Source organism: Cyprinodon tularosa, unplaced genomic scaffold, assembly GCF_016077235.1.
Source record: "Cyprinodon tularosa strain WSP-4 unplaced genomic scaffold, ASM1607723v1 ctg452, whole genome shotgun sequence".
Classification (NCBI taxonomy): Eukaryota; Metazoa; Chordata; class Actinopteri; order Cyprinodontiformes; family Cyprinodontidae; genus Cyprinodon; species Cyprinodon tularosa.
Genome location: NW_024039177.1, coordinates 484,146 through 503,646, shown reverse-complemented (window position 1 = coordinate 503,646; position 19,501 = coordinate 484,146). Strand labels below are relative to the sequence as shown.

Sequence of the window (19,501 nt, the reverse complement as noted above, 5' to 3'; positions counted from 1 at the left end):
GTTTTTAATTTGTTTTGATGAAATATTAAGATTAAACTAAGATATGACTGAAAAATAAAAAATTTAAGTTCTCATAAATTGTGATTTACGAACTTAAAAATTGTCAGTCCTCGTAACTTATTCTAGTTTACACCGTTGAAGGCGCTAAAAACATGTTATATAATATATTATATATCCCACAAAACATGGTGGATGACCAACATGTTTATGACTTCAGGCCTGTTTGAAGTCATGAACTGTCTAATGTTGGAAGTAAACCTTATTTATAAAACCATTTTTAGATCAAAATAATAAAGTGCTTCAACAAAGACTAAACTAATCTAACAAAGGAGACCTTTGTCAGCTGTCCCTACAGGCTCTGAGGCAGGAAGCAGGTAAACCTCATAGTTTGCAATTTAGCAACAATATGTGAAACAAAAAAATTCCAACAATTTAGATCCAGACTAATCTTTATAATACGTGTTTAATCTGTTTGCTGTTCAGCAGGTTGAGTAACACGTTTTTTCCCTCTCTGTGCGTCTTAAGGAGACCCAGCTCCTCAGGATGCCCAGCCCAAAGCAGAGGACAAAGTCCGGCCTGCAGCTCAGCGCCGGCCGGCACCAAAACCGCCCACAGCCAGCGGGTCAAACGGCAGAACCAATGGTCAGACTGCTGCCTCAGCTGCAGACGCACGGGTTCGACCACGAGAAAGGCAGCCGCCTGCAGCCACGCAGCCCTGCAGCACGCCCAGGAGTCAGAGGAGAGCCGGAGGGGGAGGAGGTGGGAGAGGGGGCGGTGGAGGAGGTGGGAGAGGAGGCGGGCGAGGAGCAATGAGGGAGAAGAATCAGGGAGAGCTGAGAGGTACCGGGACGGATCGGAGAGGAGGACGGCTGTGTGAGGACAAGGCCAAGGACAAAGACAAGAACGGACATCAGAGGCAGAGGGACGGAAACGGGCCGAGAGGCCGGGCGGCTGAGGGGAGAGGAAGAGGAGGGACGAAGGTGAGCAGCAGAGGAGGAGTGGGCATCAAATCCAACAACAAGCTGACCAATCAGGAGGTCTACCTGCCTGCCATGGTGGTCCCGCGCACACCTGTAACAGCCAGAAGCCAGGAGAAGAGCCAGAACCAAGGTGAGCCCTCAGCCTCCAGGTCCAGAGGAAGATCAGACGGTTCTGTTCATCTTTAATTCAATTCAGTTTATTTCTATAGCGCCAATTTACAACACGTCATCTCAAGGCACTTTACAGTTCACCAGATCATCCAGTCAAACTGATGCAAAGTTTTTATCTAAGAAAAAAACAGCTGATTGATATTTAACATAAACAAACCCTAAATCAGCGACTTCCGTCTTTATATTGAATGGGAGACGTTTGACATCACCTGCTTATAAGTCAACATATAATCACAAAAGTTATGAAAGTATTTTGTAAAGGTTACTCAGTGTTGGTCTAACTGACTCCCTGAAAACCTGTTTTCTGCTGTAAGTCTGGGCTGTAAACAATCTTTGCTCTGCCTCTCTTGCATTTTTATTTATTTATTTTTCGTTTTTACCTGAACCTAAAATGGGTTCTTTGTTCTTTTGATGACTTCAATGCCTTTTTCTTAATCGTCCTGTGAAACTGCTGGAATAACGAAATGGCTAAAAGGAGCAAATTTTCATAACAGAGTGAAATGAATGAGTTCCTCCAGAAGGCTGTCAGTCTGAACTCCTCAGATGTTTGCAATGATTTACTTGAGGCTGCTTCTGCGTTTAACTCTGATTGTTTTTCATTGAAGGTCAAAACCATGATAGAACCCAGGAGAACCCTCCTGCTGCTCTGTCCCGGTCCAGCAGCGAGGGGGGGTCAAACAGGATGTCCCTGAGCTCAGATACAGAGGGGCCCCCTCCGGGGCCTCTGCAGCCACCTCTTTCCTGCAGAACCAACCCAGACATCCGTGAAGAGGACGGAGAAGGAGAACCGACCCCCTGTGCTTCCGTCCAGAAACACCACAGCTGCTCCATGGCGGGCACAGACAAACCAGAGGCGGGCCCAGGGGGGGACAAAGTGGGTGTGGAGATGGACCGGAACCAGGCGAAGAGTGAGGCAGCAGCCGGGCTCAATTATGACTCGGTGAAATACACCCTGGTGGTGGACGAGCACGCTCAGCTGGAGTTGGGGAAGCTGAAGGACTGCCTGCATGGTCACTCTGAGCACAACGAGGACAGCGACACAGAGACCGTCTACCAGTCAGCCAATGAGGAGGAGGACCCCGAGTATGAGGAGGAGAGGAGGAAGAGCGAGGAAGCACGGAAATTAGGTAAACGCATCCTCCTGAAAAAAAAAAAAAAAACTCAACTGGAACTAAAAATAAAATGAAGCAGCTTCTGTTTCCTAAATGTATCACAGGCTGCTAAGAAAATGACAATAAACAGAAGTCCTTTGATTTCCTAAAGAAAAGGTTCCTTAATGATCAACTGTTCCAGGAAAAAAAAAAGCTTCTTACTTCCAAATAGAAACTAAGCTGAGGAGAGTTCCCAGTACTACAGATTTAAAAGTGTGATGATGGAAAAACCCCTCAGAAATTTTTAGTTTTTAGAGACGACTGCAGCAGATTCATACAGGCCGGCCCGTTCACCCCATATGCTGGGACTCAGGTGTTATCTGTGACAGATTCTCCTCATTAGTCTGTTATCTACTGACCCTAACTTCACAGGAATTATACCTAAACCTAAAGAAGTCTGTTGAGAAATAAATGTGAGCCCCTTGGGTCACAATATGTGACGGGTCACGGATTCTGTCGTAACCGGATCAAAAACAAAGACCTGCTTTCATCAACCAATAGAACCGCTGTGGCAGTGGATCAGGGGAACACCGCCAGTACGGAGAGGCGTTTGAAAATTAAATAAATAAATACTGATATTGATAAGTTATTAATACATGTATTAAATAGGAACAAATCACCATAAAGTAACACTAAATAGATATTTTAAAAGACATTTGTATCCTATTTTGTTTTAATTTATTTTAAGATTTATTTATTTAATTTTTTTATGCTTTTATTTTGTAAACTAGTTAACATATTTCAGTTTAAAGTTGTAGGGAAGTCATATTTAAATGTCAAATCATTCTGGCTTAAAATTGTATATAAATGTACTCTTTATCAGATGATATTGTCCCAAAATTTAGAAAATGTTTATAAAAAAAAAAAAACTCGGTCTTAAAATCTGTTTTTTATTTTTTATTTTCTGCAGGCCAGTTAGTTATTCGTCAGCCTGACCACCTAAATTCGGCCAATCATATATCAACGGTCTTCTGTCAGTCAAAATTTTCAGGTCATAGCATCTGTATTCATATGTCGCAGCCAGGGGTGGATTTAGGAAATTTGGGGCCCTAGGCAAAGACATGCATAGGGCCCTCTGAATTGAAAAGACAACACATAAAACAGACCCATAATACAGATACAGAATTTATCTTAAATTTTATTATTTATAAATAAGCACTTTTTTAAAGAAGTGATAGAGGGGTCTCAAAAGTTGCTAAATAAAGAGACAAAAGAGCATAGGTAGGGATGCACGATATAATCGGCCCCCTATCGGTATCGGCCTGTATCGGCCTTAAAACTGAATATCGGACATCGGCCACCCCACTGATATTTAACCCGATATTTAATCAGCTTTTTTGTGAGTTTCTAAAGTCTAAAAAAAAAAAAAAAAAAATACTACTTCTTCCTCAAAAACTTCTTTTTTACAGACTTAAAAACTTCTAAAGACGAGGGAAAAAATATTGATACATTAAAATATCCCAATATCTTCATATGCTGATATATTGCCATTTAAAAACACCATATCAATCTCTTTTACTAATGAAATATTGCTATATGTCATCGTTATGCTACGAAATCCCCCAAAAATTCACGAAATTTTGCCATATTTTTATATGTTGATATATTGACGCGGTATCGATCTATTTTACTAACAAAATCTCACAAGAATTTGCAAAATATCACGAGAGTTTGTAACAGAACGATGAAATTTCACAAGATTTTGAAAGTAAAATAGATCGATACCGCGTTTTTAAAAATCTATTTGATATCAGCATATGAAAATATATTTGAGTATATTATTTTTCAAAGTGTCAGAAATGGATAACAAAACTGCTATTTTCAATGACTACTTGTTTTTGTCCAGCTTTAACATCGGTATCGATATCGGTTATCGGCTACATGAGTTTTAAAATATCGGCATATGGGATATCGGCCAAAATCCCAATATCGTGCATCCCTAAGCATAGGGCAAAGCTGGCAAAAGTACTCTTGGCACTGTTTGTTATTTAAATGCTTTGCTGCTTTGCTGCAGTTGTGCAGCAAATAGACTGATCCAATGTGGTGGGGGTGGGGGTTGTGGGGGGTGGGGTGGGGGGCTTACTATAACAAGCATTCTCATGGCATTTTAGAGAAAGGATTTGTATCAAACACATAATTGTGCACAAATTAGTAATACCTGTATTAACCATACATGTAAAAGGAGGTTTATGGGCCCCCCACGAACTTGGGGACCTAGGCAGCTGCCTAGTTTTGCCTAATAGTAAATCCGCCCCTGGTCGCAGCAGCGGTTGAAATAAGAATCATTTACCTTACCATTGAGTTCCATCCCATTGTTCACGGGGATGGACGTCTGTGCCTTCGCTTTATCCACTCGTGTAAAGTCCTGCACCACTCGGAGAATTCGGAAATGCAACGGTTGGAACAGCCGTTTCCCTACGACTTTAAATTGTCTGAAAACAGAGGTATCTCAGGCTTCTTCAGAGACGCTGTTAACCGTGTGGTCGGAACGGTACAGCGGCAGATAAAACCCCGCCCCCTCATCTGAATATAAACAAGAAATAAAAGAGGCTGGATAGAAAAATGCTTAAAAAAAATAAGTCGCCAAAAATATGTTAAGTAGCTCTACAAAATAAAATGCTTAAAAAAGTAAAACTTTATTATGAAACAAATAATTAATCTTGAGATTAATTCAAATAAAATAAGATAAGAATATCTTTCAAAATATTCATGTATTTTTATTCGTGGATGTGGCGCATCAGGCTCTCCATACTAAGTGCTGGGGCAGCTTCCAATGCCTGCCATCCTCTGCCTGCATTGAGGCCCCACTGTCTATTGCCCTCTTGTCTATTGCACATTATTTCTATTGCCCATTATTTCTCCAGTCTCTGCTTGATGTGGGCCTTAATGTGTAGGTGGAGGCACTTCCACATCACCATGCATCTGTTGATTACCCTGCAGTAGGTAGCCATAGTCTTGTATCTGTTTCTGAGCTGGGTAGCATCTTTATGTTGGCCATTGTTCCAGCCAAGAGGCTTGGTGAGCTACATGCTCTTTCTGTCAGTCCCTGGTGTCTCCGTTGGCGTTCAGATGGTTTGTGGTGTTGTGTCATTCTCATAAGCAGTCACTGAAGTGAGGAGGGGTCTGAGTTATTGAGCCCTGTACGGGCAAAACTTCATTTTGTACAGCTCTCATGACATTTCCATTATTTAAAGTGCAGCAGTGATCAAATGTAAACACTGCGGGCGAAAAGACATGGTGCCAAAAAACACACTGATATGGAAGTTCATAGGGTTCAGTGTTTTGGTTTGGTGTTATCAGTTTGATGCAGACGCTGTGAGCTTATTTAATGTTTTTTCAACAGTTCAGCTGTGGGGAAGAAACTGCTTCAGGATCTGCTGGACCTCCATCAGATGCTTTGAAACTCATAGCTGTAGGACGATCAGACTAGCCTTACCTGTGCTACGGGCTGAGAATGAGAAAAGAGCTGACACCTCCAAGAAATGAAACTAACCGTGTGCTCTCTATTTACCTCCCCTGTTTTCTGACCCTAGAGAGAAGGAAAGAGGAGGAGAAACAAAGGAAAGAGGAGGAGAAGAGAAGAAAAGAAGAAGAAGAGGCCAAGAGAAGGAAGGAGGAGGATTTAAAGAGGAGGAGGGAAGAGGAGGTGAAGAGAAGGAGGGAAGTCGTAGCCGTTGCCAGGGTCTGCAAACAGTCCAAAGTCTCGTCGGCCACGACTTCAGAAGAAGAGGAGTCTAATGGAGGAAGAGGTCCGAGAAGCAGGAAGTTCCTCAACCTGTTTTCCGCCAGCAGCAGCAGCCCGTACTGCTCCACAGGTGGGTTGACCTGCAGATACTACCTTATCCTCAGACGGTCACCTCTCTAATTCTGATATCCACCACACCGTTCCACGCTAATGGGAATAAATGCAGAGCGCTTCTTAGATCAGGGGCCCCCAAACATTTCACCCAGAAACTAACGTTGATAGAGAACATGACCCCTGAAAACACATCACTTCATTTCACTCTTTGTTTGTTTATGAACAGAAAGTGAAGTAATTCCATCTAAGTGTGTTTTTAAAGGCATTTAATCATTCATTCTTTCAAAGTGTCATTTTATTGCTTTAATGAGACATTTAATTATTTAACTGTGCATTCTATAATTCAATTTTATGTTTGATATTTGAATCATGTTTTAGATAAATAAATGTTACATCTTTTTTATTATGTACTCTGGACTTTTTATACCCCAGTGACCTCTCACTTGGTGGGTCCTGACCTCCACTTTGAGAACCTCTGATTTAGATCTTGACATATTTTTTATCCTCCCCACATTTCAAAGCAGTGATCCCTTAAAGGGGAGCGGCTTTCACCATAAAAACTATGAAAAAAATCTCTGAAAGGTTTAATATTCCCAGTTTAAAATGTTCATCTGATCAAGATACTTTGAATTTAATCCATATTAAATCACAAACTTAGTGGACAGGAATAATAATATGTCCCTGAAATGATGCTTTTAAATGCTGCATGTTAGCAGCAGCCCTTCACAGCCAGACAATTAATAATAATAATCCCGCATCTTTTAATGATGGCTGGAAACATGAGTTAAATTTAAATTCAATTCAGTTTATTTCTATAGCGCCAATTCACAACACATGTCATCTCAAGGCACTTTACAGTTCAACCAGATCATACAGTCAGATTGATTAAAAGTTTTCTATCTAAGGAAAACCAGTTGATTGTATTGACTCATTGACTCGAATGCAATCCCTCACACTAAGCATGCTTGTAGCGACAGTGGAGAGGAAAAACTCTCTTTTAACAGGAAGAAACCTAAGAATGCGTCTAAGGACAGTACTAATTACCTACATTTACTTAAGTTTTGACAAACATTCAATTTTAGAAGTAGTTTTACTGTATCATGCTTTTTACTTTACAAATATTATAAGATATATTTATCTTATAATATTAAAAGGTATTGCTGCTGTTTCTTGAGTTAATTCTTTAGCGGCTCTACTGACCGTTAGCTGTACTGATGTAAATACATCCGTTACAGTGATGACTGGTCTCATACGTTCTGGAAATGTTTCTTCTACCTGGGGATTTCATAGTGTTCAATAATTTTTTAGTCCCAAAAGTATCAGACTTCAGATAAAACGTTACATTTTGGTCTTTCTGATTACATCCGTTTGTTAACTACCATTTAATCTGTACTTGACTTGTTTCTGCGTTACTTTGTTATTTAGCTCAAGGAATAATATGTTAAGGTAGTGTTACTCTTACCTGAGTACATTTATTGAGTTCCCAACCCGTATCTGTTGCTAGATAACAAGTCCCATACACTCCAGTCCTAAAGTCAAAGTGTCTTTATTAGTCTCCATAAGGATAGACTTCCCTTGGACTCAGAGATCAGCTGCACTAAACACTGAGATCAGTCATGATAAATAACAGTTAAAACGGTAAAAACTACCAGAAGTAATGATGGAAAAACTCAACAGCAACATCAGTTTAAGCAAGCAATCATATTAAACAATGTAAATCAACATGTAATAATAACAGGATCCTTAAAGTCGTAGGGAAATCATATTTAAATGTCAAATCATTCTGGCTCAAACATGTATATAAATGTTCTCTTTATCAGACGATATTGTCCCAAAAGTTTGAAAATTTCTGTTTATTTTATGCAGGCCAGTTAGTTCTACGTCAGCCTGAACACCTAACTTCGTCCAATTATATATCAACCACCATCTGTCAATCAAATGTTTTCAGTCATAGCATCTTGATTTATATGTCGCAGCTAATATACGCAATGGCTGAAATAAGAAAACAGAATCATGTCCTTTCCCATTGAGTTGCGTCCCAGTGTTCACGGGGATGGACGTCTGTGTCTTCGGCAGGCGTAGAGCTAACAGAACTGGCAACGTTGTAAGGCGAGGGCTCAAACATGTACGGCTGGAAGCCTTCTACACCAAACCAAGCATCTGCCGCCCTGGCGTCCTCGTCCACAACATCTTCGTCCCCGCTTTCCTCCTCTAAATAAAAAATGGATGACGGAGGAGACTCCTCCACGACCTCCGACACTAAACTCTCCTCCTCTTGCATGTTTCCTCTGTCCATAGCGTTCCTTGACAGCGTCGTTTCTAAGTCACCAATTTAGTGCTACTTGGTCCCAATGGAATTTCCCATTGGGAACCTGCTAGCACTAAGTTGCTAACTGGTTTCCAAGATGCTTCCAACAAATCGGCCACAACCAAACTTGCTTGCGAACCTTCCACCACAACAATCCCGCCCTCTTGATAAACGACCAATGACATTCACTTTATTCACTCGTGTTAAGTCGGGCACCACTTGGGAGAATTCAGGGTTTCTGCTCCATGTTGCAGATCATGATGCTCTGCCAAATAAAAGCCTCCACACCCTCAAGATCAATGAAAATGATTTTTAAACAACGTATGAATTCCGTCCTCCATCCCAGTATTAAAATCAGCCTAACCTTTACCAAAGCACCTGGTTAGTTATATCCATGGTAGCTCAGTCTCTATAAGCACCATAGGTCCTCCTTAACGTTTTATGTACCACAGTCTCTATGAAGAGTCCCAAGGAGCATCCTGAACATCCCCTCAGAAGCTCAGTCTTCATTAACACCAGCTGTTGGTTCCAAGCGTGATGTTGGCTGTTTGTTTTTCAGGTGCCGGCTCCTTTGGCTTGTTCTCCTGCCTTCTGGATGGAGTGGAGAGGCAGCAGAGCCATCGGGCTGTTTACAGGTCAGCACACACGGAAAAAATTCAATTCAATCCAGTTTATTTCTATAGCGCCAATTCACACACATGTCATCACAAAGCACTTTACAGTTCAACCAGATCATACAGTCACATTGATTCAAAGTTTTCTATCTAAGGAAAACCAGTTGATTGCATAGACTCATTAACTTGAATGCAATCCTTCACACTAAGCATGCTTGTAGTGACAGTAGAAAGGAAAAACTCCCTTTTAGCAGGAAGAAACCTCCAGCAGAACCAGGCTCAGTGTGAGCGGCCATCTGCCGAGGCCGACTGGGGTTCAAGGAGACAGAAGCAGAGATACAAAAAGCAGCTGTAAAAGGCGGAAACACACAGCCAGGCAGACGAGCTCCGAGCCAGCTCCCATGTCAGAGGATGAAGAGAGCATATCCAGTTAGTCACAGTCAGAGAAACAGGACTACACTGGAAAACAACATCTAAACGAATCCAGACACAATTACATCACCACACCGGGGAGACATCCATCCTGATTGGTTCTCTCCGCAGGTTTGTTCCCCGCCACGCAGACGAGCTGCAGCTGGAGACGGACGACCCGGTTCTGATGCTGAAGCAGAGCGAGGACCTGTGGTGCCAGGGTTACAACATGAGGACCGGGGCCACCGGCATCTTCCCGGCCTTCTACGCTGTCAGGGTCTCCAAAGACGGGAGCCATGGTACGCTGCGCCGCAGGAGAGCGTTTCAGGGCAAAGCTGCAGGAACAGAACTGCTGAGAGTTTTATGCATCGACTCCTTAGACCCTCCCACTGTTAGACCCATCTTTAACACTCTCTGCAAAAATGTGGCTCATCCTGATTTAATAGGCGACGTATTTATTTGGACTTTACTCTTTCTTTATGAACACCTTCCCTGCTGTCCGTGTTTATCAAATCTATACATAAAGTTTTGGTATGATTGGATCTGTGCCTAAGAATCCATTATTCAGCAAGGATCTCTTTTTTCAGCACTACTTAATTCAGCCTCAAGCTGAGAAACTTAAAAAACTTTAGAAAATAAATATTTCTAACTGTGCTGCAGTATTTAATCCCAAAACATATCTGTCCATATGAAGTAAATGTCATTTAAACACTTATTTTTATTTATACTTTCTGCTTTGCTGTCTAGGAAGATTTATCAAGTAATTCCTGACTTCCTGTCTCCCTGGGATGTAAAGAGGAAGTTACAGATATGCCAATTTCTTTTAGCCACTCTTAGAAACCTGAAAGGCTAAAGAAAATACACATTTTAATCCTTAAAGCTCAAAATAATGGATGAAAACATCCAAGAACACTGGAAAAAAAAACTAAATCTAGACAAGTTAGTGTTTCTTATAATAAGTGCATTTGTTCTTTGATTGAGGATGTAAAAGAGACATTTTGCCAATGGAGCAAGACAATTTACACTTAAGATATGAAAACACAATTGCATTGTCTTATTTTAAGTACATATTATCTAATTATCTTATTTTAAGATTAAAATACTCATTCCATTGGCAAACTATCTAATTTATCTACTCAAATTAAGGGTAAAGGCACTTAATTTAAGAATTTTTTACGTATTTCTAGATCGTTTTTCAAGTGAAGCTGAACCTCAACAGGTCAAAGAAGCAAATATTGAAAGTTGTTAAAAAGCTGGAAATTTTGAAAACTAGACTGAAAAAGACCGGAAAAAGAAGTAGATGATGAGAGACTGTCTATGACGCTGTGCGGGAGCAGTGTTAACACCACTGCACAGTTTGGATGTCTGAAGTTTTGCTGTGTCAATCCATAGTCGATGGAACCAGTAGAGCCATGGACATATCCCATCCCTTTCCATGGTTCCAGGAACCAGGACGTCTGTTCTTTAGGGTAGATTTCAGGCAATCAATCTGATTTTCAGCTAAGCTGAGCTTGGTGATACAGAAAAAGTCCAGCAGAGGGAGCATCAAGTGTGGATTTACTTTTCTTTTTCAGCTTCTGGTCTTTTAATTTGTTTCTTGGTCTGATTTTCTTTCAGCCCGGAATGACGGCTGGACGGAGCCATTCGTGGTCCGGTTTCTGGGCTCGGTTCAAGTTCCCTTCCACATGGGAAATGATGTCCTGTGTTCAGCAATGCAGAAGGTACAAAAACCCTGTGATCAATTGCAAGAAAAATGGACGGGTTCACAACCTTCAACAGGTCCTCCAGTCTTTGGCTTCTCCGATAAACCCTGAAGAAAAACATCCTCATTTAGGGCTAAACTGAAGAATTAAAAAGCGCTGTGATAGTGGGGAGTGCTGGCTTAGTGGTTAGAGCAGCGCTCTTGTGCCCTGAGAAGGTTGCAAGTCCGGTTTGATCCCCACAGCCTGCACTCTGGGTTCCTGAGCAAGACCCTTAAAGGGGTCAAGGAATGCAAAACCGAGTTCACATTGTCAGGGATGAATAACGATAGTTATTGAAATGGACGTACAGAGAAGTTCAAACCCTATCCACACCTCCTTTCTCTGCAAATCTCACAATTCTAAACTTCCAAAATAAAACGGGCGAATCCAAACGAAGCACCAAATTGACGTCAATGTTGCCTTATTTGGTTCTGGCGTTCAGACCAGCCCACTAATGGCTGACTGGACCGGACCTCAGCAGAGAGCCATGAGCCGCCCGCTCTCAGCCAGAGCAGGGGGGCTGGTAATAGACATCCCAAGTCTCCCGGAAGTTCCGGGAGTCTCCTTGATATAGATCTTGTTCCCCAATGCCAGCGAGTTGGATAAATTATCCCGGATTTTAGACTATGCGAGGTGGTGTTTTTTTAATGGGAATGAGAGCATACAGGCAATACAATAATTCGTGCACCATGTGCGGATTAAAACTACTTCTGGGGTGTGGGGAGGAGGTTCTTTGTGAAACCTGTACGTATCTGTCCAAAGCGATGCTCTGTTCAACGAGCATTCAAGGTGACTGGTTTTAAAGAACGCACTGATTGGATTAGGCAGAAAAATGATAAGTAATAAGTTTCGGTTTACTCTCTGACAGTCAGTTAGTTACCACTCAAAGCTGTGCATCCTGTCAAATAGGTGGAATCCTCCAGTAAAAAAGTTGCGCTGTAGTCGACCAAAATCCCGTACGATTTTTTAATTCCCCCTGGACATTAGGACATGTCCGGAAAAAAGAGGACGTCTTGTCATCCTACCATATCAACAATTTCGATGTTTCAATGAGTGAGTGCTTGTTGCTATGATGCGTCTTTGCTCAGCAGCTTTGCTCGTTGTAAACCAACCAATCAGCACACAGCTCATCTAAATATTCATGATCAAACCATAAAAGGAAGAAAACCTGTTGTTTCATTCTAGGGCTTTTAACTAGGCTGCATTAGGGCTCATAGAACAGCAAATATGCCATTTTCAGCCCAACCAATGTTACACCCTACCCTATAGAATCATTCTATGACTCCTTTAACCCCACACTGCTCCTCGGTGCGCCGCACAGTGGCAGCCCACTGCTCCCCAAGCTGATTGGTCAAATTGCAGTGAGTGAATTTCCCCATTGTTGGACGAGAAAGGGATTTAAATTACATTTACATTACATCAAAGATCATGTTGTTCGTTTGTTCTGATAAACTGATTATGTGTTTTCTCACAGGTAGCGTGCAACAGACGGTCAGCGGGTCAGCCGCCGTCGGCCTGCGTGCTGGAGGTCAGCGTGAAGGGCGTGAAGATGATCGTTCAGGACCAGTGCCACTCTGCTCACAGGGTATGTCCAAGATCTGAGCTTTTGTCCATCTTCTGGAAACATCACATATAGCTGTACAGCGCCTCCCAGTGGCAGTTAAGAGTCTACAAATAGCTCAAAAAGAAAGCAAATATCAATCTGTGGAGAGTTTTAAAACCATCGTGTCTCTATTTAACAAACCAGTTTCATGGAGGCAAAATATTGCAGCAGAGAATAAGGCGTACTGGCATAAAGCTGCAAGAAAAAACAGTTAAGAGGAATGTTAATTTCAACAACCAGGGATCAAATCTCTGTGTTTTTCTTGCCAGGAGAACATCGTATTCTCTGAATGTTGAAATTAATCTATGGGCAAAAGAAAAAAAATCTCATACTTTTCCTTTTGAAATAATATTAAAAACAAATAAACCCAAACAAACACTGAGAGCAGATTATTGCTAGCCTGGGTGCCATTCCGAAATTAGTCCCGCCCACAACGGTTGAGGTCGGGAAGTTCGGTCTGGCATTGCTCAATAGTAGCGTGAGTATGCTCGCACAATATCTGGCGGGCCAATCAAATTGTCAGGGCGGGCTTTATACGATGATGGACAGATGATCAAGAGTAACGTAATCAACCATGTGACCAAAGCGTGCTTGGGTGACAACAACAATGGCTGCCGCTGGAGAGTTTAGGTGAGTAGATTCTGCTATTAGGTCTGTTCTAGAAAATATCGACAGCAAATTAATTTTAAAAGAGGAACAGAGAAACGCTTTGATTTTTGTTGACAACAACTATACATCGCTTAACATACGTCACGCACTCCGTTGCTCTTATTGGTTGTAGATCTATCCAATTAAGTTTAGAGGCATTTTTTTTCCTGGTTCGTTCGAAACACGCCCCATAATCACAGCTCTATGGAGCAGCATCAGACTCATATTCTGACTAGAACTGAGTAGGACTACGTCAGGCTAGATTATTGCAGCATCAAGTCAGCTTCTGTCTCCTTGAACTCCAGTCGGCCTCAGCAGACGGCCGCTCACACCGAGCCTGGTTTTCCTGGAGGTTTCTTCTTGTTAAAAGGGAGTTTTTCCTCTCCATTGTCGCTACAAGCATGCTTAGTGTGAGGGATTGCTGAAGAGTCAATGAGTCGATGCAATCAACTGGTTTTCCTTAGATCGAAAACGTCAAATCAATCTGACTGTATGATCTGGTTGAATTGTCTTTGTAAAGGGACCTGAGAGGACATGTTGTGACTTGGAGCTATAGAGATAAACTGAAATGAATTGAATTGGAAAGCAGGCCTCCCAACATAGAGCCTTCAGGAATACCAGCGAAAAATAAATCCTGTTAAAAATGCCATTTTCTGGTTGCTATAAATACATGGAAATGCTAATTAATTAACTAAATTCTACATTTTTGTTTTTAAAAACATAAAAAATGATCCCATTAATAGAGACTTGAGGAACTTCATGAAGAATTTCTATTACAGGATTCACTGCATTAAATCTGTGTTTGACACCAAGTGTCTGTCAGGAGACCCGTTTCTGTTTTATTACGTGGAAGAACATCTCATTCTCTAACAGCCTGATTCCATCTGTTGATATCAAAATAAAAGAAATCCAGTGTGTAATATAGCCATGTATTTTCTTTACATCAGAATAAAGGATTATTAGAGCAGCAGAGGGCAAAAGGTATCCCCAGCATAGAACAGATAGACTGAGGTCCCATCAGAGGAGCAGGACTTATTTTGTCTGTTTCTGTCAGGAACAACATTGTTTCCATTTTTTCTAGATTGAGAACATCACAATCAAAAGTTGAACTTTAAGTTTACATTTGTGAAGTTATGTGAGTAAATTAGTGCAGCAGAAACAGATTAAAAAAGGGTCCCCAGCATAGAGACTTGAGGAACACCACTGAAGACTCATGCTAAGTTTTCTACTAGTTGACCTGTCTGTGTCTCCATGTCAGGGAGACCAGTGTTTCCATTTCTTCCAGTTGAAGAACATCTCATTCTGTGGCTGCCATCCCAAACACAGCAGGTATGTCGACAAAATCTACTTGAATCATTTCTATGTAGAACCGCTCTCAGAGTTCTGTTGAGGGTTTTGGAGTCACTGAAAGTTCTCCTTCCTGCAGACGTTTGAACCAGCAGAACATTTTCATATCTTGGTTCTGTTGCAGGTACTTTGGATTCATCACCAAACATCCTGACCAGCAGCGCTTCGCCTGCCACGTCCTGATGTCAGACACCTCCCTACATCCTCTGGCAGAGTCGGTCCGGTGAGTAAATATCTGCTCCCTTTTGTCATATTTCAATACCCGCCTGTCTATCTATAGATAGATCTATATATAGATAGATCAGTCAAAAGTTTGTGTTTCTTTTTAAGCATTTTAAGTAAATATCTGGTTTAAAAATTAGACTTTGTGGGAAAAACTAAACTTTGGACCTCATCTGGTCTGTTTTTTGTTCTTTTCCCTCAGGAGGGCGTTCCAGCAGTACTACAAGGAGCACATCGGATATTCCTGTCCCACCGAGGACATCTTCATTGAATGAACCCTCCTCTTCCTCCTCTGGCTCCTCCACAAAACTGAAGACTCACTCTGTGCATGTAAGCCTGGTCTTACACCCGGACAGCATATCCTGCCTGCATGGTGGGTTTTTACTGAGTTTGCTGCATCAAAAGAGACGGCCAGGTCCATCTTTAATTGCCCGGGTGACCAGGAGAATCCCTCTATGATGGACACAACCAAAACAACTTAACACACCGAAATGTCCCCAACAGTCACTTTATAGTCATGCATTTATTAACAGAAAATATTTACATGTACCCATAATTAGATATTGTATTCAATAAAATGAGCGTTGACATCCAACATTTAGAGATGATGGGAACCACAGATGATCACTTTAACAGAGAGACACAACCTCTAGGAAGAGGCTAAAAGTGTTCAACTCACAGAAGAACACAGCTGAGATACCAACAAAGACCACTAGATGGCATTAAAACAACTGCAAACATCGGTTACACCGGGGTGAAGAAGACGAGGCGTCCAGACAGAATCACAAATAAACAGAAAAAATACCAAAGGCCCAAATAAAGCTGGTGTAGTTTGAAGGCCCTCAATGATCGAAAGGCAGCGACAACAATTGTTTTACGCTTTAACTCTATTAAATCACCGAGAAACAATCTTTCATTTTAGAGTGGCTTTTATTCAGCCAAACTGAAAGGTTCTCCCTGTGGAAGGCATCCAGACTTTGACTAGGCCACTCCCTTCATTTTATTTATTTCAATTATTCATACATCTCCTCCAATGTAACTAAGGTTTTATGGACTGATGGTCAGAATCTGCTGGTAAGGAGCAGAAGTTATGTTTCTGTCACTTACAGCAGGTCATTCTTGTGATCTGAGACGCATTCCTGCGGCGCAGAGTACCGTCGCTCCCGTCTTTGGGTCATTCAGATGTTTCTTGGCAGATGTTAGACAGATGTTCATGCTGATTTTGGTTCTGGACAAGCTGGTTTAGCCTGTTTTGGGGCTCTTGATGAGTTGAAGTCCTCTTGGAGTAGTTTTAGTAGGGCGACCCCTCGGGGAAGGGTTCGCCTCTGGTCCTTGTTGCACCTCACTGAGGTTCAATGAACTCCTGAAGCGTTAAATAGTGCTTTGCAGCACTTTCCAGGCCGATGGACGCCAGTGACTCTGTTTCTCATCTGTCTGGAGGTTCTTTACATCTGCACTGGAAAAACTATCTAAAAATGAGCAAAAATTTCTTTAATTAAGTGAATTTACTCTTAATTTGAGTAGATAAATGAGATGATTTGCCAATGGAATGAGTATTTTTACTCTTAAAATTAGATATTTGCATAAAATGCACTTGAAATAAGACAACGCAATTTTGTTTTCTTATTTTAAATGTCAATTGGCAACGTGTCTCACTTACCTCCTCAATTCAAGAACAAATGCACTGATTTTAAGAAAAAATGACTTGTCTAGATTTCGATTTTTTTCCAGTGTGGATATGACATCTGTTTCTCTGACATCTTCTCGCCTACATCATGTCGTTGGAAAGGTTCTTCATGGGATTGACAGGAATTCAATCGGCCTGGTTTGGACGCCACTTCCCTCCTAAAGAAGTTTTAGAGTTGAAGGTCACAGCTAAGGCTGTTTAAAAACAATTATTTTTTAGAAATAATTACAGAATAAAAGTATTAGTTTTCCTGAAAAAAAGTATAGAAATGATTATTTTCCACCATATGTAAATATTTACAGTTGGTTACCATGCCAACATGGGCACAAACGGTTCTGCACCAATAGGAGTAGTAGGTTGAAGTCAGGTGAGACGGAGCTCAGGTGTTTCCAGATCCTAATGGCTCCATGATAGATCTGAGAAATTCCCTCTTCTTCTCTAGTTTCCTTTTCTATGATTAAAAACAAAAGAAAGCAAAATTATGGTGAAAATCAGTGAGCTTTAGAGCGTCAGTGCTAAGAAGCTGCTTATCTTCTGGAAAATGTTTACTAATGCTATCCATTAATTCAATTCAATCCAGTTTATTTCTATAGCACAAATTCACAACTCATGTCATCTCAAGGCACTTTACAGTTCACCAGATCATACAGTCACATTGATTTGAAGTTTTCTATCTAAGGAAAACCAGTTGATTGCATCGACTTATTGACTCGAATGCAATCCCTCACACTAAGCATGCTTGTAGCGACAGTGGAGAGGAAAAACTCACTTTTAACTGGAAGAAACCTCCAGAGAAACAGGACTACACTGGAAAACAGGCAGATCTCCAACATCTATAAACAGGATGGAGTCACAGCCCAACTGGAACAGACAAGGCGAAGCTACTATGAGAGAGCAGAACGTTAGAGATTGAACTAACAGATTCTGCAGAGTGGGAGAATAGAGACAGAATGAAGCAGAAGGATGAGATTGGGGTCAATATGTCCTCCAGCATTCTAAGCCTATAGCAGCATAACTATAGAGATAACTCAGGAAAACCTGAGCCACTCTAACTCTAAGCTTTATCAAAAAGGAAAGTTTTAAGCCTAGCCTTAAAAGGATTAGTATTAGTGGACCTGGCAATCGACAGGACAGCGAGGGAGGGCACCACTTAAAGCTGGTTAATTTGCCGGAAGGATTTGAATCAGAAGTACTTGTGAAGAGCTGAAACTTTGGATCATAACCATAAAAATCAGATTCATCAGAGCTCTGCTCGGGATGAATAAATATTTTCTTCTCTTCTTGTTCTTGTCTTCTTACATACAGCTTGGGGTTGATCTCAGTCTGTTGTTTTCTCCCCCTGGTTTTTTAAAAACCAAGCAGAGGTTCTGATCTGGTCGGTTATCTGACCAAATGTCCAACACCTCGTTGATCTGGTATGGGAGTTAGGTTGATCTTACCTTTCCATCATGATGGACAATCTGCAGATCCTCACCCTCTTCTCCCTGAATGCTGGAAGAAACTGCTCTTGAAGGACTTTCTGATCCATCTCCACTGCAACCTTGTTGCACCATGCAGGACTCATGCTGTTTCTCTTCTCCAGATGTCCAAAGTGATCAGAGGGAGAGATCAGCTTGGAGAACTTTGATGCTGCCGCAGAAACATTTGGAGCGTGGCTGCACCATCAGAGATGTTCTTGACCAATCAGTGGAGCTCAGATGTTTCTCAGCTATGATTCTTCTTATGAACCACAGCTGGAGTTTAAATTATCTCCTTAAACAGTTTTAGTGAAGCAAAAGCTGGAATTAATAACTCCTAGAAAGCAAAATATATGAAAGAAAAAAAAAAAATAAATTAACTGAACCGATTCAGATCGGCTGCTTAAAGAAAAAGCATGATGACATCATGATGTTTTGTCTCGGGTAACAGAGCTGTATATGGTTTCCAATCCAAATGTAACAGTGAGGTTTGTGTCAGGATGTTCAGGTGCAACGAAGATCTCCATCAAACATCTATGCTCCTGGTTTTTTTTAAAGAATGAAACAGATTCTTAACTTAAATAATAGTTTCTCCAGAAGAAGCTCAGGAGGGATTGTCAGACTTCATGAGCTCCATGGTAACAGAGGCCTTCATCTGATCACACAACCTGGACCTGCTAGTTTCCAGAAGCACCAAACCTGCATTTTCAGACATTTAGAGCAGACAATCTGATGTTTTAAAGGGGAAGATGCCTCATTTTTTGCTTTAATTTTTCTTCCAAATGTAACTGAAAACGTTGACGGGCGGGAAAAGAGTCGAGCCCGAAACACTGCTGTGCAATCTGTGTGTGTGAGCGAGAGAGAGATGCTGTTCAGTCGTCCTTTCATCACTTTAAGACGATGTTTGTTCTGCTTTATCTGCTCAAATCCGGAGCCAAATCCAAAGAAAAAGCTGCTGAGAAAATAAGCAGGAAATGTTTCGGAAAGGTCACAGGAAAGAGATTTCTAAAATGAGACGAGAGAAACTGATAAATATTAAAATAAAATCATATTTTCTGCTTTGGAATAATAAAAGTGGTGAAAACAATTGAATCTCAAGATGAAGGAAACTATGACCAAATTTAAACCGCAGAAATTGCAGAATTTGAACTCTTAGGTGTCATTTTCCCCTGAAAGTCTGAATCAGAAAATCTTTACTTGTGTTTTTGTTTCCTTCTTTAAACTCAATAGGAGTATTTTCTTCATGTAAATCCTCAGTTGCTGCTTTTACTCCAGAAACAAATAAGAACCTGGACTAGAACCCAGCAGTCTGGGAACAACCCTGATAACCGGGTTCATGTCATGCTGCCCTCCAGTGGCCA

At 41.3% G+C, this 19,501-nt stretch overlaps 1 protein-coding gene across 1 annotated transcript in view; it reads left to right on the top strand.

The window, feature by feature from the left end:
- Positions 1-16,573, top strand: part of LOC119793443 (C-Jun-amino-terminal kinase-interacting protein 1-like) — a 37,439-nt gene extending 20,866 nt beyond the window's left edge. The window contains exons 3-12 of the mRNA XM_038300665.1: positions 526-1,110; positions 1,757-2,278; positions 5,836-6,117; positions 8,969-9,044; positions 9,567-9,733; positions 11,052-11,155; positions 12,651-12,761; positions 14,686-14,756; positions 14,899-14,997; positions 15,199-16,573. Of these exons, the coding sequence (XP_038156593.1) occupies positions 526-1,110; positions 1,757-2,278; positions 5,836-6,117; positions 8,969-9,044; positions 9,567-9,733; positions 11,052-11,155; positions 12,651-12,761; positions 14,686-14,756; positions 14,899-14,997; positions 15,199-15,271 (2,090 nt within the window). The 3' untranslated portion in view covers positions 15,272-16,573. The remainder of the gene's footprint in view (positions 1-525; positions 1,111-1,756; positions 2,279-5,835; positions 6,118-8,968; positions 9,045-9,566; positions 9,734-11,051; positions 11,156-12,650; positions 12,762-14,685; positions 14,757-14,898; positions 14,998-15,198) is intronic.
- The last annotated feature ends 2,928 nt before the right edge of the window (positions 16,574-19,501 follow it).